At 39.0% G+C, this 14,299-nt stretch overlaps 1 protein-coding gene across 16 annotated transcripts in view; it reads right to left on the bottom strand.

Moving 5' to 3' along the window:
- The window catches only part of DLG2 (discs large MAGUK scaffold protein 2), a 989,662-nt gene that overhangs the window by 822,695 nt on the left and 152,668 nt on the right, over positions 1–14,299 (bottom strand). For 10 of the 16 annotated variants that reach the window (XM_031505123.2, XM_031505124.2, XM_031505125.2 and 7 more), the window contains exon 6: positions 2,077–2,151. The exons of 2 other annotated variants lie outside the window; for them this stretch is intronic. In XM_031505123.2, coding sequence (XP_031360983.1) covers positions 2,077–2,151 — 75 coding nt within the window. Of the gene's footprint in view, positions 1–2,076; positions 2,152–13,382; positions 13,913–14,299 lie in introns of those variants that run through there. 4 more of the 16 variants (XM_021545058.3, XM_021545062.3, XM_021545061.3 and 1 more) reach the window with 4 other exon arrangements.

Raw genomic sequence — 14,299 nt, 5'->3', positions numbered from 1 at the left:
GGTGGGGTCTCACCACAGCAGAGCTGAGGGGCAGAATCCCCTCCCTCACTCTGCTGGCCACACTGCTTTGGATGAAGCCCAGGATATAATTGGCATTCTGGGCTGGGAGTGTGCATTGTCAGTTCATGTCCAATTTTTATCCACCAGTACCCCCAATTCCTTCTCCTCAGGGCTGCTCTTAATTCATTTCTCCCAGATCTCACAGTATGTGCTGACATTGATAATTATCTTGGCTCAGAGTGGTGCAGCACCTTGCACTTGGCCTTGTTAAACTTGATGAGGTTCACATTGGCGCACGTCTCTAGCCTGTGACACTCCCTCTGGATGGCATCTCCTCCCTCCAGCATAACAACTGCACCATTCAGCTTGGTGCTATCTGCAAATTTGCTGGAGGTACACAATCCCACTCTCTATATTGTTGATTAAGGTATTGACTAGTATTGGTCACAAAACCAGTTTCCACTCTAACAGTTTTTAAAAAATAACACTTGAAGTTATTCTGATCTTAGACAATTTCTCATGCTTAGCAAGACAGCAAGGCTCAATCCTCAGTTTACCATTTTTTGTGACACTATATTAACTATGCATGTGTAGTTATCCAACAAAATACAAGCAAAGAATACTCAAACACTTGTTTTTTATGGTTTAAAAAACAAGTACCCTAAAAAATGTCCAAAGCATTTTAAGCCACTATGTAAAAAGTTAGGTCATGATGTTGCATTGAGTGCAATTGCTCTTGATTTGCCACAAATGTCCAGCACAGTTCCAGTTCTCAAAGCCTCACACTACCATTCTTGTGCTCATACTGCAACCCTATATAAACACTATATAATTATATAGTGTGTTTATATATAAACACAAAACAACAAACCCACAAAATATAAATATAAACACAAACAAATATACTATATTGTTTATCTAATATAAACACAATATAAACAAAGAACAACATAAATCACACCACAAAGTCAGTCCAAAGTGTTTGAAAATGGAAACTAATAATTAGAGTGAGTTAAAAAGCTACTGACCTAGATCCTCACCTGGTAAAAAACTGGGTAGTTCAACTGTTCAATTGATATTTTTAAGCAGGTCTTATCATAGAGATAAACAATAACATAAATAATTTTAACATAATATAAAGACAATCAAAACCTCAGAGCTTACAATCACTTGCAAGATTAGTGAGAGACTGAGGGAGAGTGACAACTTGAATTTGTTTCTCATTCATCTACTCATAAAAAGTGACAAGTTGATAGCTGTGGACCAACATCATGCTGTGGTCCAGAGCCAACGGAAATGTCAGTGAAATCTTGCCAATTCCTTAGGTGCAATAAATCATCACAGCTCTCATAGTCACCCCTCTAACTTCCAACACCCAAAGATTTGGCTCTATCTACAATACACGCTGAGACAAGATATAAATCAAAGCAGTGTCAACTTGACCGCAGTTAGGTTTTTTCCTTCTCAAATATCACTCTGTCTTTGATAGTTAAAAGCAAATCTCACTAAAGTCATCTAATTTGCAAGAGGAGGAAAGCATTTACAGCAAAAATTTCCTATAAACTCAGCAGACCAAGTTTTGCTTATTATCCATCATCCCAAAAGCTGTTGTTACCTATGCTGGGCAGATTCCCAGTTAATAGTCTGTAAAGCACTTGGAATCATCAGTCTTTTTTCCATGAGAATGTGGATAAGGAAAGATGCATCTCCCCTTCCTTGCATCACCACCTGGATCTGGATGGCTCCCAGTCACCACACTCAGCTGGGGCCCAGTTATAGAAATCATCAGTAACTCCACACTCCATCATCACACTATACCACACTTTTCACCAATCCCCACTGGTCCAAGTTGAATGCATTCAATTCCTAGAGAGTCTAAATTCCTGGAGAAGCACTGCTAAGCCAAAACTCAACACGTCAACAGTTTAGGCTTTCCAAGGAGCTTGGTCTAGATGTAGGACTCATTACTGTTCTTTCTCAAATGCATTAATTATGTTTACCCGCCCAGGGCTACTCCAAGCACAGAGACTTACCATTCAGTCCCTCAAATCTTTGTATTAAAAGGCTCAAACTTACGGTAGAGTGCTGAATGGGTATCCAGGCAGGTGTTTCGACTGAGCATTTGTGAGATGGGCATCTGCCATGGCTCTGCTGCAAATAAGTGAAAATGGCATTACACACAACACAGTACGTGCTGCAATCTCTAGGCGCAATGGGCTCAATTCCACAGGGAGCATCTAGGAGTTTGCTCGTAGTCATCACACCTCACAAAGTCATTTTCCACTGTCATGTAGGAAGAATTATCTGCAGTTTGCAGGACCAAAAAGGCCTCTTGAGTTCTCTATTAATTTTGCATTGAAGTTCTGGGTTACATGGATGGAAACACATCCACTCTCAACCCCAAACATGTGCCATCTGCCTTCCCTCCACAGTGGAACACTCAGAGAATGGCGGAGCGTTAGTCAGGAGGTAGAGATTGGCTTTTCCCCCCCATTTCATGATAGGCTGCATTTTTTCCACGATGTCATCTTTGAACCAGTGATAGATGCAGTCTGAAACACCCATCAGGGCTATTTTCTAGGAAGAGTAAGTATGCCCCAAATTTTTATGGCATGTTTCTTTTCTGAGCAGAATGCTCTGCTTGCTCCCCAGGTGGGTCCCTGGAGAACTTGAGCAGGTACCCAAGACTTCTGCAGTTCCCTGAAACTTTGCAAAACAAAAAGAGTGAGGGGTTAATTTAAAGTCTAACATTCTACATGGCAGTGCAAGATGCAACCATCAGGCCTTCAGGCTGATCTTCCTGCAATTTCCCTTGCATTTGCTGTGTTTCAATTACATTTCAGCCAAGGTTTGGAGCCCATCAGAATAAATTGCACAACAGATTGGGTCAGACTCCCTGAAGAAAAGTTCAGAATAAATTCTGGTGTCTGCCACCATTACTCTCAGCACTTCACATAAGAGTCAAACTATTATTTAGCTCCCTGAATTGGAGGACTCTTGTAACCAGGTATTTCCCTGAAGCTGGAAGTAGTGGAAAAAAAAAGCTTTCTTCTTTTTGTTTTAAGCCCGATATATCACAAGCAGCTACATTGCACCTTTCTTTTTCCCATGCTGAGAGTAAAGGAGAGAAAGCTCTGCAAACACTAATTATTAGATTTCAAACAATTTTCAGTTTTGAATCTAATTTTAAAACTACTAGTGCTTTGTTCTTTATCTCCAAAAAGTTAACATTTGTAAAGCAGTACAGTACTACTTCTACAAGTTAAAAAAAAAAAAAAAAAGAAAAGAAAAAAATGTGGATATCAGATTTAACTTTGTATTCTCCACAACTTAACACTGGTTATCTTTAACATTTTCAATTAGACAACTTCAATAAATATTCCAAAAAACAGCTAGCAAGCAAGAGATTTATTGTATTTTTAGATGAAAGTTTAGAAAGTCCTGTTTAAAAGGATTTGAAAAAGTCACTGCTATCTACTACTATGGCATCAGAATCCTGCAGGTATGTTATCTCCTGTAAAGAAGGGATGAATGCAATAGCAAACAGTGTAATCCTATCAAAATAATAAAAAAATAATCGAATTCTGATTAAAAAGATGTCATGAAACAGTAGTAATTATGTTTTACTTTAACAATTGTACACTTTCATTCTTTGTTCCAAGGCAAGTTAAAGGCAAAGAAATTAATAATGTGCTTTGGACTGAAAACATTTTTCTCATCTAAAAGCCTGATCTTACAGAGGAAACTATGTATAACTTTGTCAGGAGACTCCTCAGAAAGATTCCTCACATTTTTAAGAGGAAACTTCTGCAAAATATAAGCTCCAAATCTCATAGCAGGAGGGGCTTATTCTCTTCAAGTACTCTTGTCTTTGAGATTCATACCTAAATTGTCCCAACACCTAGAATCCCCTGGCACTTGTGCATATTTAAAAGTCAGAGATGGCAGTAACTGGGAATTGTTCAGAGGCAGCAGTTCTACAGAGTTCCCAATTTTTCAGGGCAAGAGTTGTGCTGGTTGTTCCTCTGAGATGTAGAGTGACCTGCAGCGCTTGGCCTTTCACAGCTGGATATTTGAATTACTGTGCTGGTAACATGACATTGCGCTGGTGCTGTCTGAGAAATGCATGTAGTTCAAGGGCAAGGACTGAACACCTTTCTTCTACAGCTTTTTGGAGATTTGAAGTCGGATTATTTTTTTAAATCACAGCTCATTCTTGTCTGAATGATCACTTCTTTCCGTCTTGTGTAAAAAACAATGCTTGTCACACCTTTCATACCTTAGAAACTCACTTAATTGAAACAAGTCTTCAATGTAAGGTTATATATCAGCTGCTAGTAACACTTTTCATCCTAAACGCTCAGGGCTTTTTTAATAGCCAAAAGCACCAATATGTCACATGTAGAGAAACCAATTTTAAAAAATAGCCAAAAAGTCAACACTGCCTAAAGTATTCTGCAGGCATAGGCAATACAAGTAAGCATAGAAATAAATACATTGGCAAATATTTACAGGCTGTAGAAGGAATTAATTCAATTTGATTATTGCTGCTAACATTTTCCTCAGCTTAGGAGTTACATAAGCAAAAAAAAAACTACAGACCTTTGCCCACCACTACACTGAAAAGGTAAAAATCTCAAAAGTTATGAGAATCCATAGTTTAAAACCTTCTTTCTTCAAACAGCCTTCAAGGGAGGAAGAAGCACCTCAAGTTTGTTTTTCATGTTTGCCAATAGTCATATGCAAATATACCTTGCCCTGCTGTTTGGAAGAATACATTCCAATAAAAGTTTTCTCTATCTTTAATGGAAAGAGAAGGGGCTGATTCTCCATAGCTCATAAATGAGTGATTTCCAGAGTCTTGCTCCACTCCCTTTCTTTGAGGATACTCAGCCTCCTGCACTAGGCTTCACCCTTGAGACATCTCCAGCACAGTGACAGACACAGCCATCCAGGCAAGAACTTTATCACAGCTTACTGAAATCAAAGCCTTAAAAATACACAATAAGATCTTCAGCTTGTGTAATTTTTGTATAAAGAGACTTTGGGACACAAAAGAATAATTTAATTCTCATTGCTGAATTCAGCATCATTCACAGGTTTTTTTCTGGATTGACACTTCAAACGCTTGATAAATTGCACAGCAACGATACATTCAGGAAGCAATGAAACAATGACCAAAGTCAGAGATGCTACCACCACATTCAGCTAGAGAAGTGTAGTTTCTTCTCTGGAGGCCCTGACACAGGTAATTCCCAAAACCTATAGGTTTATCAAACTTTCAGAAATGCAGACCCCAGGGGTAACCAGCAGACAGAAAGGCACCAATCTCAGGATAAAAAAAAAAACAAGGCTGCAAGCCCTTCAGAGTCCATGCACAACACCTGCCTTCCTAGCAAGCAACCCTTAAGCAAGCTTTTTTTCTTACATGCTTTTCTCAGTCAGGTGTTAAAATAAATGACTGCTACCAGCACTATTTAGGAACATCAGTATAATGCATTTGGAAATGCATTAACACAATACAGAGTGGTAGCGCATCACTGCCCACAGCAATATTGCAGAGGGAAATAACTGCACACTGAATATTGAAGGTGAGAGCTTTGCATATGGAAGGTGAGAGCTTTGTAGCACTGCATAAGAGAGGTTTCAGGAAACAGAGATGCAACTGCACCTCAGCAAGCTACGGGTAAGATTTCAAGGAAAAACTCCTTTTTTGTGTTGAGTGACTTCAGGAGCAAGTAGGTATATCTTATTGCCATTTTCTCATAGGCAGGGAGAGATTTTTATATACACAAAATACCAATATCAATACCAAATTTGGATGGCCAAATATTAACATGATTCTGTCTGGAGACACATTCAGAGGCAGATCTTAGCTCTACAGGAAGATGGAACAAAATCCAGAGAGGATATTTAGGAATATAAAGGTTCAGGGCTCATTGAACATCAGGACTCTCTAAGATCTGACTTAATATTCTCTCTCAGAGAAGATATTGCTGATGAAAGTCAAAAGTCACAAGTCATATTCCATTTCAGTATCCACTGAAATGGCTAGGAATACAAATAAAAGAAATTGTGTTCAAGTCTTTGAGTGAGGTCTCTAGTAACAAAAGCATTGTCTGAAGTCAATCCCAGTGGAACATTCTCAGCTACTCCTACACGTCCTTCCAAATTATCTTCTCTGATGCTTTGGAGATATGAAAATTGTAGATCTCAACTAGAGGTCTCAGATTGAGCAAAACATAGCAACATACCAGGCCATACCCCTGGCCTAATGATTCACTCATAAATAACGATTCCGTTATCCTTGACTGCACATTATCTTCTCATTTTCCAGAAGTCTTGCATCAGGTGAATGGACACAGAAACGAATTTGCACAGCAGTATCAAACAGATTAACACAGAAAAGAAATACATGTTTATGTTGAGAACAAGAGCCACAAGACAGATCTTTTCTGCTTTTCCAGCTATGCGAAATGCATAAAAATGCACCTCACCTTAGCACTGGGAAGTTATCTTCCCACCTTCATCCAGGTCCTCCAAATATCAGAAAAAGGACCTGCTAAGGATGTATATAACTCTGCTACCATTAAGCAGCACTATTATTGAGGCAGCAGCAAGCTCTCTTGTTTCCGTTTTCTTGCTCAGTGTCTTCTTCCACCTTGCCTCACCTCTGCAGCTCTCCACTGCTGTGCAGTATTGAGCCCCAGCCATATCCACTAATTGAACATTTTCTGCCCTCAGTTTATATAGCTCTTCATAGATTTATGAAAAAATATCACCCTTCTCCTTTAATAGCTCATAACCAGTCTCAATAAAGACATCTCTCTAAAATCACCAAATCATAATCTAATGAAATCTATTGAAAATTTCAGTTGCACTAAACAAGATCAGTGCTCAGAAGAAATGAAGTGTCACCCAGAAATTGAGATCAAAGTAATTCCCTTCCATTCCTGCTGCTGCCATAGAGACCAAGGGAGGGGGAAGAAGGGAAGAAGACATTTTACAGACCTAATTCTTCCTGAAATTTATAATTAACTACAAGGGAAAAGGGACTATTATCACATTTCTAAAGAATAAAGGAGGAAAAAGTTGAGATTTTGACAAGATATAATTACCAGACATTACATATGCAGTGCACATTGGTGTGTAATTTTCTTGAAATTCCCCCCCCAAATGATTTTATTTTTCTAGAAAACACAACATGTGTCTCATCAGTTTACATTCATAATGTCTTAAATCCAAACGCTAGAGGCTCACAATATTTGTTCCAAAATTTAACATTGGTAAATAAAGATTTGAAATAAACACTCAGATACACTCCCCATCTGTCAAACATCCCTGAGCCTGTTCTCCAGCTAAGATCAATGATAATCAATGAAAAGGATCTTCCTACTCTTCTAAGCCTGTGTAATTTAGCCAGCAGCCAGCCCATAGTCATCAAAGCTGTCCTCAAGTACCACTTTAGAATAGACTTTACTAAATTACATGTAAATTTTATGGATTTAGCACTATTACACTTTTAGGGTCTGGCAGGAAAACACCACAGTTTGAAGTACTCATCAGCACCTAATAATGACTATAGAAAAAGATTTTGCTTTTTGCTAAATATGAATCACTGGGGGAGAAATCATTATGTTTCCTTTGTTTTCGGTTTGTTATAGCCAGGAAATTCAGCACAAAAAAAAAAAAAAAAACCAAAAAAAACCTTAGCTACCCAGTTTATGACTCCAAACTGCAATGATTCAAAGCCTGGAGTCTTGGAAAGAAAAAACGAATGTTGCCCAGATCTATTAACAATATGCAGGCACAAAAATGTGGTGCATTTTTTTGTTTGTTTCATATCCAGGTACATTTAAATCAAATCCTCTCTACAGCTCGGTTAGTTTTGGTAAGATTATACTAATTTGTAACACCTGAGGCATTGGTTAACCTCAGTATCTATATCGAGCTTCATCATTTCCTAATTTTGGGACTGATCTACAGCCTCTCAGACACATACAGCTTACCTTTCAAGAAGTCCCACAAAACAAACTGGACCTTATTCTTTGAGTATATGCCTTTTTAAAATCTCTGTATTGAGTATTTTTCAAATTAACATAAACAGGGGAGAAGGGATGGGACAACAGGCCTATGACAAAGTCACCTCAGCATAAATAAATGTTCTAACTAATAGCTATTTCCATGAGTATCAGGCCCAAATAATCAGTAATTCAACTGAACCTTCTAGTGGATTCATCTGCAAAGGGGAACCAGCAGCTAGAACACAGTGTGTGGACCTGCTCCTCATCTCCAGCAGATGACCTGATCTCATCGACCATTCTGCCCTACTCAGAGCAGCTTAGAACTGCTTCTGCTGCCACTCTAAAGCTCAAATAGTGAGGTCACCCCAGTGGTGCCATCTGCACATTTTTCCATTCTTCAGCCATGTCCTAAGAACACCCTCCAGACAACTGAGTTGGTTTTGGGAGCCAGTTTTGTAGGCTAAATGATGAATGATGTTTTCCTTCTCACTTGGAAAATCCACAGTATCCTACTGGGATACAAGACCTGCTCCTACATTTCCCAAACACAGCATAGTATCAACAGGGATTTATAATAATATACTGAATGTAGTTTCAAAGTGAACTAGCCAGACAAATTTTATAGCTCTCCTCTGCTTTACACTTAACTTCATGTTACAAAGTGGGGTGATGGGTGTGTGGAGTGGGAGAGACCTACAGAAAAGTCATAGCACACCCAGGGTATAAGCCAAATATTTGTCCTGTCACTGACCAGTGTAACTTCTTATTTTCCATGACCATCATGCATATTGTGAGTTCTGATCACATATTTGTTCAGCATTTTGCCTCAAGTGCACATAATGGTGTCCCCTGTTCCATATATATGGCTGGATGAGCAGAAGAAAATAAGATAGACAGATGTTGCTGGCTCCTGGCAACCTTGTCATTGAAAATTGTACACATGCAGGATGGGTTAACAGCATAAACAAGCTTACTGCTTTTCTTCCCAGCATCAATACAAAATAAGGGGGGTTTCCTTCTGTCTTTATTTCATTGTTTTAAATGTGTGAATTAAATTCTTAGAAAAGGTGCTGGATGGTGCTTAGAAAATGGCAGCCATGAAAGGAGATTGTTAATTTTTCAAATTAGACTAATACAGAACTTGTAAAAGCTACAAAAATGAAAACAAAATGCTGAACTTCTTCACTAGTGGAATGAACCTGGCCTTTTATTAAGACACACAAAACCCAAAACCAAACCAAACCAAATCACCAACAATTTTTTCCCCATTTTCCAGTCATGTGAATAATCACATTTTCAATTAATTGCTCCCCAGGGGTCAGTAACAATTAAATTAAATGTAAGACCTGTCTAGTGAGTAATCTGGTATAAATCTCTACTTAACTGGAAACTAACAACAAGAATGTCTAAAATTAAGTAAATGTTGCAGAATTTTCAATATTTTGATGGCAGGAATTTATTTTTGTAGCTAAAAAGCCAAATTCAAGCTGAGTGTTCTCCCTAGTTCTGAAGGTAAATTCTCTGTTTTACAAACTGAAAGACACAGTTCTGGGACACAGGAATCCTATTGCTGCCATGCTCAGTGCTGAGAACTTGAATAAATTTGGCTTATTTAAGTGGTGTCTCTTCTTTGTGTACGTCTTCTCAAAACACAGAAGCATTCAGGTGTTAAAATCTGAGATTTTAAGCAAACCTCAAAATACAACTCCCAAACAAAATAGTTCAACACTGATAGTTCTTAGGGACGTTACTGATATTAAGGATACTAAACCACTAGTCTACATTGCCCTAGTCTACATTGCGCAGGAAGCTTTAAAATCTCTCTCCTGAGAAAAGCTATTTAGCTAGCCTTGCCATTGGCCTTCTGGGTTTTAAGCCCACAGAGTTGCCACCTCTGAGCTCTCCTTTCTAGCAACTAATGCCAGAAAAATTTTGGGTTTTTTCCCAATGAAAGCTAAATATCTTTTCTACACCACCTAATACCAAGAACTGGGGATTCCAGGGGAGCAGCCCCCATTGCAGTGAGGAACATTGAGCTATTTATTTTCCTTTTTCACCACTGGCAGCTCCTATTGTATTCACAAGTCTGTAAAAGGCAGAAGGATGGAAGGAGAGCTGGTACCTACAGGAGAGGACAGCATGTTGCCTTCGACTGTTGGGAAGCACAGTGGGAATGCTCTTCCCTTTCAAAAACTCCTGGTGCTTCTGCTGGGATGAAGGCTCAACCTAAGCTCAATTTATACTGAATTCTTTCTAATGATAAAATAATGCCACCAATTAACATGCTTTATGTGACAGTAAAGGAAAGATGCTATGCTGGGAACATGATGAACTAAAACAAACCAGGACAACCATAAGAAGCTGTCCTTGACTGATTCAGCATTTGTGTAGCCCTGTGTTCAGAACTGCATGGAAAAACAAAGGAAATAAAAAGAGGAAGAATTTGTACAAATTAATATCTTAAATCTATCTTAAACATACTTTACGCTTTGGCTGAAAAAACATCAGTAGGATTTAAGATTTGGCAAGGTATATAGGAAATTAATTTTATTAGATGCCATCTTTTACCACACAGAGTTCAAAGCCTGATCTGTACTTCCATTGAACGTAATGTATAAGGGCACATTCACTCCACCACAACATTTATGTAATTTTCTATAACGTGAAAATACAAAAAATCCCAGATTAAATTTAATGACCAAGTGTCAAAAATATCAACTCTTTGAACAGTGTTCATCTTCTGCAGTTTAAAAGGTATTTATCTTTTACTCCATTTTTATTACTTAAGATCTGAAGAATAAACCTGATGTATTTATTCCCTCTGACATCAAGATCCACTTTTTCAAGACAAGGAATGGCAATTATCTGCATAAATCAGACAAATGACACAGCAATTAAAGACACTTAATAGATCTGAGGTCAAAAATGATCACACTGTTGCTACGTAGACTTAATTCATGCTTATCAAAATGATTTTTTAAAAATAAAAAATTTTCTGAAAAAGGTCTGCTCTTATTATGCTAGTGAAAATTGGCATAAACAGATAAAAAACTTAGTGCTTTAAAGGAAGAAGAGTTACTCCAATAAAAATAAAGCCAGCAAAATCAGATTATGGACCAACACAGCAGTAATCCAGCTATTTAAATATGGCACAAAATAAGATGAGCAAATCACTAACTTCTTTAGTTTCAAGCTGTTGCAATATGAAAGTGTTCTGAAACTAGACTTTTGCCATTATTCAGCTCAATTACGTATGATATTATGTTGTTTCCACATGCCTGCAAATAGAAAGCCATGTACAATTCACATTGTATCTCATTCCAACACCAACATTGGCAGTAAAGACCAAATATCTGAAGTTGAATATTTGAGGCTCACTCACATGGTTAATTTTCAGATAATTTCAGACACTCAGTGCTGAATTCAAGAGACAGAAAAGCTGAAAGAAAAAATGTGTGTAGATGGAGTTGGGAGCCCTGCTCAAGGCAGCAGCAGTAGTGAGCTGGCAGTGAATCCATGTTTGTTATTTCCCAGAAGGCCCTGGGAAAATATTCAGTGGAAAACTTTCAACACCAATTCATAAAATAAATAAGTGATGTCTCTTGACATATATAAAAAAAAAAAAATAAAAGGTACTGGGACATGTTCTCTTCCAATTATACCATCTTAAAACTTAACTTATTCCCCTGTCCCTAAATCCAATTTCTACACACCTCCATCCCACAGCCTCTAGCTGAAGCATGGATGCAATTGTAGATCCCCACTGCACAACAAGACATGCAGAAGTAGAGCTAATCACAGCTCTTCTTTGCAACCTTTTGAACTGGAAAGCAACACTAGGGCATGTAAAAACTTGATGTTTACCGTGATCCTGCATCTCAGCTTTGTTCAGCAGTGCTGCACCTCCATTGTTGAGAGCCTTTCAATAGTATTGCATCAACAGGTGCCCCTGCTCTGCACCAGGGCTGATTGAGGATATAGTCTCAGATTCAGCACAGCTTGTGGGAGCCAGGAAGACCTGGAAAGAACAGGAAGTGAAGGAAGCCACAACCTCCTCCAATTTATCCTTCTTCTGTGGCCTCATTCACCTCTTGTTCTCTTCCCATATGGGTTTCTCCATCAGCAAGATGGGAATGACAGCTAGCATCTGTTTCTATAGCTCCATTGCGCTCCCTGCTCTCTACAGAGGCCACCCACCACCCCCCTCTGCTGCCCATGAGTGCCCAGGGTATATCTTCCTGCCCTTCTCCACGTTACAGATTGGCATCCCCATTCTGCACAGCTGTGACGCAAAAAATGACAGCAGTGATGATAGCAGTGCTAACCCCTGCTTTGCCTCATCATTTGTGCAGCCTTCAGGTGTTCTGGCCACCCTAGGCATTTTGCAAGTCCTGTGGAAATGATGAATTTCATCAAAAATAAGGCAGAACAAGGAACACTGTGCTGAACCCCAAAGCTGGATGCCCCCTGTTAACTGCTCCTTACAAATCCCACCACCACCACCACGTGCAAAAGCGGCTGCAAGCATGCGCTGAGCTGCCTGCCCTGTAGCAACAGAAGGGGAGTTCCCTTATCATTGCCCTATCATTTAATATTAACTTGGTTTGGTAAGTTTGAAGATGTCTCAAGGAATCATTCACCTTATCCCTACACCAGATCTTTAGGTTGGCAAGTGTCCCTAACCCTGGTCCTCAGCCTGATGCCGCTGTTGTGGAAAAGATATTGTCCACATTCATGTTCGAAAGAAATTATTTAGAAGGACTGTTTCCAAACAGTCCAGCTAGATCTAAAAGCAGTATAAGAGTGCTGAATTGGGACCTAGCAATTTTAATTTTTCAGGCCTAGAGAAGCAAAGTAATCTATGGGGGTTTTTTTCCAAAAAAAGCCACAATAAGCCACAAGAAACTTACATCTCTCCAATCAGAAACACCATGACTATCTAAACTACATCTGATTGGCCTCCTTAAAATCCTAGGACCCATATAATACCCCTTTCTTTATTATTCTTTAGTTTAAAGAATAAACTGATAAGCTGAGAAAATATGTGCAGCATACGATGTATTCTGAAAGTGCTCTAGTTGCTAGAGTTATTAATAGACACAAGCATAGGCTAAGATAAAATATGAAATTCTTTTCATTCTGCTAGTCAAAAATAAGTAAAAAACATATCATTTAGGAAGTCATATAGAAACAAACTGCATAATCTACAGATAAAGAGAACAAAATGCTCATGGAAGCAAAGCTTATTCATCACTTTATCTTGCAACCTGACACAGTACATGCTCAATCTATTTAATTACAGGAACAGAAAAATAGCAGAGAAATATGTACATAGAACAGCAATGTTTCCAGTCCTACCTTGGTCGTGACAATGCACAGACAATCCATTCTGTAAATCTCCACAGGAGTGTATGTAAATCATAAAAATAAATCAGCAAGGGTGAGGAAAGGCTTTTGAATAGCATGAACAGAACCGGAGGCTTGAATCTGCACAGCCGGCTTTTCCAAGTGGGGCCCTCATAAGAAACTCGAGTCCTCCTCCACAATGCTAAAGGCAGTCATGATGCTCACAGGGATCAGTAAACCCACTAGAAATCGTCTCAAGCAAAACTTCCAGGTGGCTTATCAGGCTTGATTGCTGCATTGTTCAATCTGAGATCAAAATATGCTGTTGAATAGTATGCAGCCCTCTAAATGGGAAGATGAGAACCACAACAAGCACAAAAGAGCAAAAGCATCACATTTCAGCCCTAGCTCTGGTTTCACAATTCTGATCTGCTGTTTCAGTATACCCATAAGATTTCCCTTGCCAAGTCTCTCTCTCTCTCAGCCTCTCTCTCGCTCTCTCTCTCTCTCAATCTCTCTCCCTCCCGCTCTCTCCTTCCCTGTCTTTTTTTTCCTCCCCCCTTTCACTCGCTCTCTCCCTCCTCTTCGCTACTAACTCAGAGCAAGCACATAACACACAACTATCGGGCCCATCTATCACAGTGCTGTCACTTCTCTGCCAAAACAACTGCTTTGGGTTGTAGGGGGTTTTATTAAGAGCATGATTCCTACAAACACACATTGCTGGAAGTGCATGATTGAAACATGAAGGTGTGTGTGAGAACTCGTGCGTCACAGTTACAATTGCTCAGAATTACTGGGTCAGATTCGGATTTGGGAAGTGAATATAAATAACAGCTGGATAAGGCGAACTTTAGCTACAGCAGAAAATAATCAGTCAGGGGAAAGAACTGGGATTTGCATATTTACACATGCACGTGGATCTGTCA

This window comes from Lonchura striata, chromosome 2 (assembly GCF_046129695.1).
Source record: "Lonchura striata isolate bLonStr1 chromosome 2, bLonStr1.mat, whole genome shotgun sequence".
Taxonomy (NCBI): Eukaryota; Metazoa; Chordata; class Aves; order Passeriformes; family Estrildidae; genus Lonchura; species Lonchura striata.
This window is presented reverse-complemented; position numbering and strand designations above follow the sequence as displayed.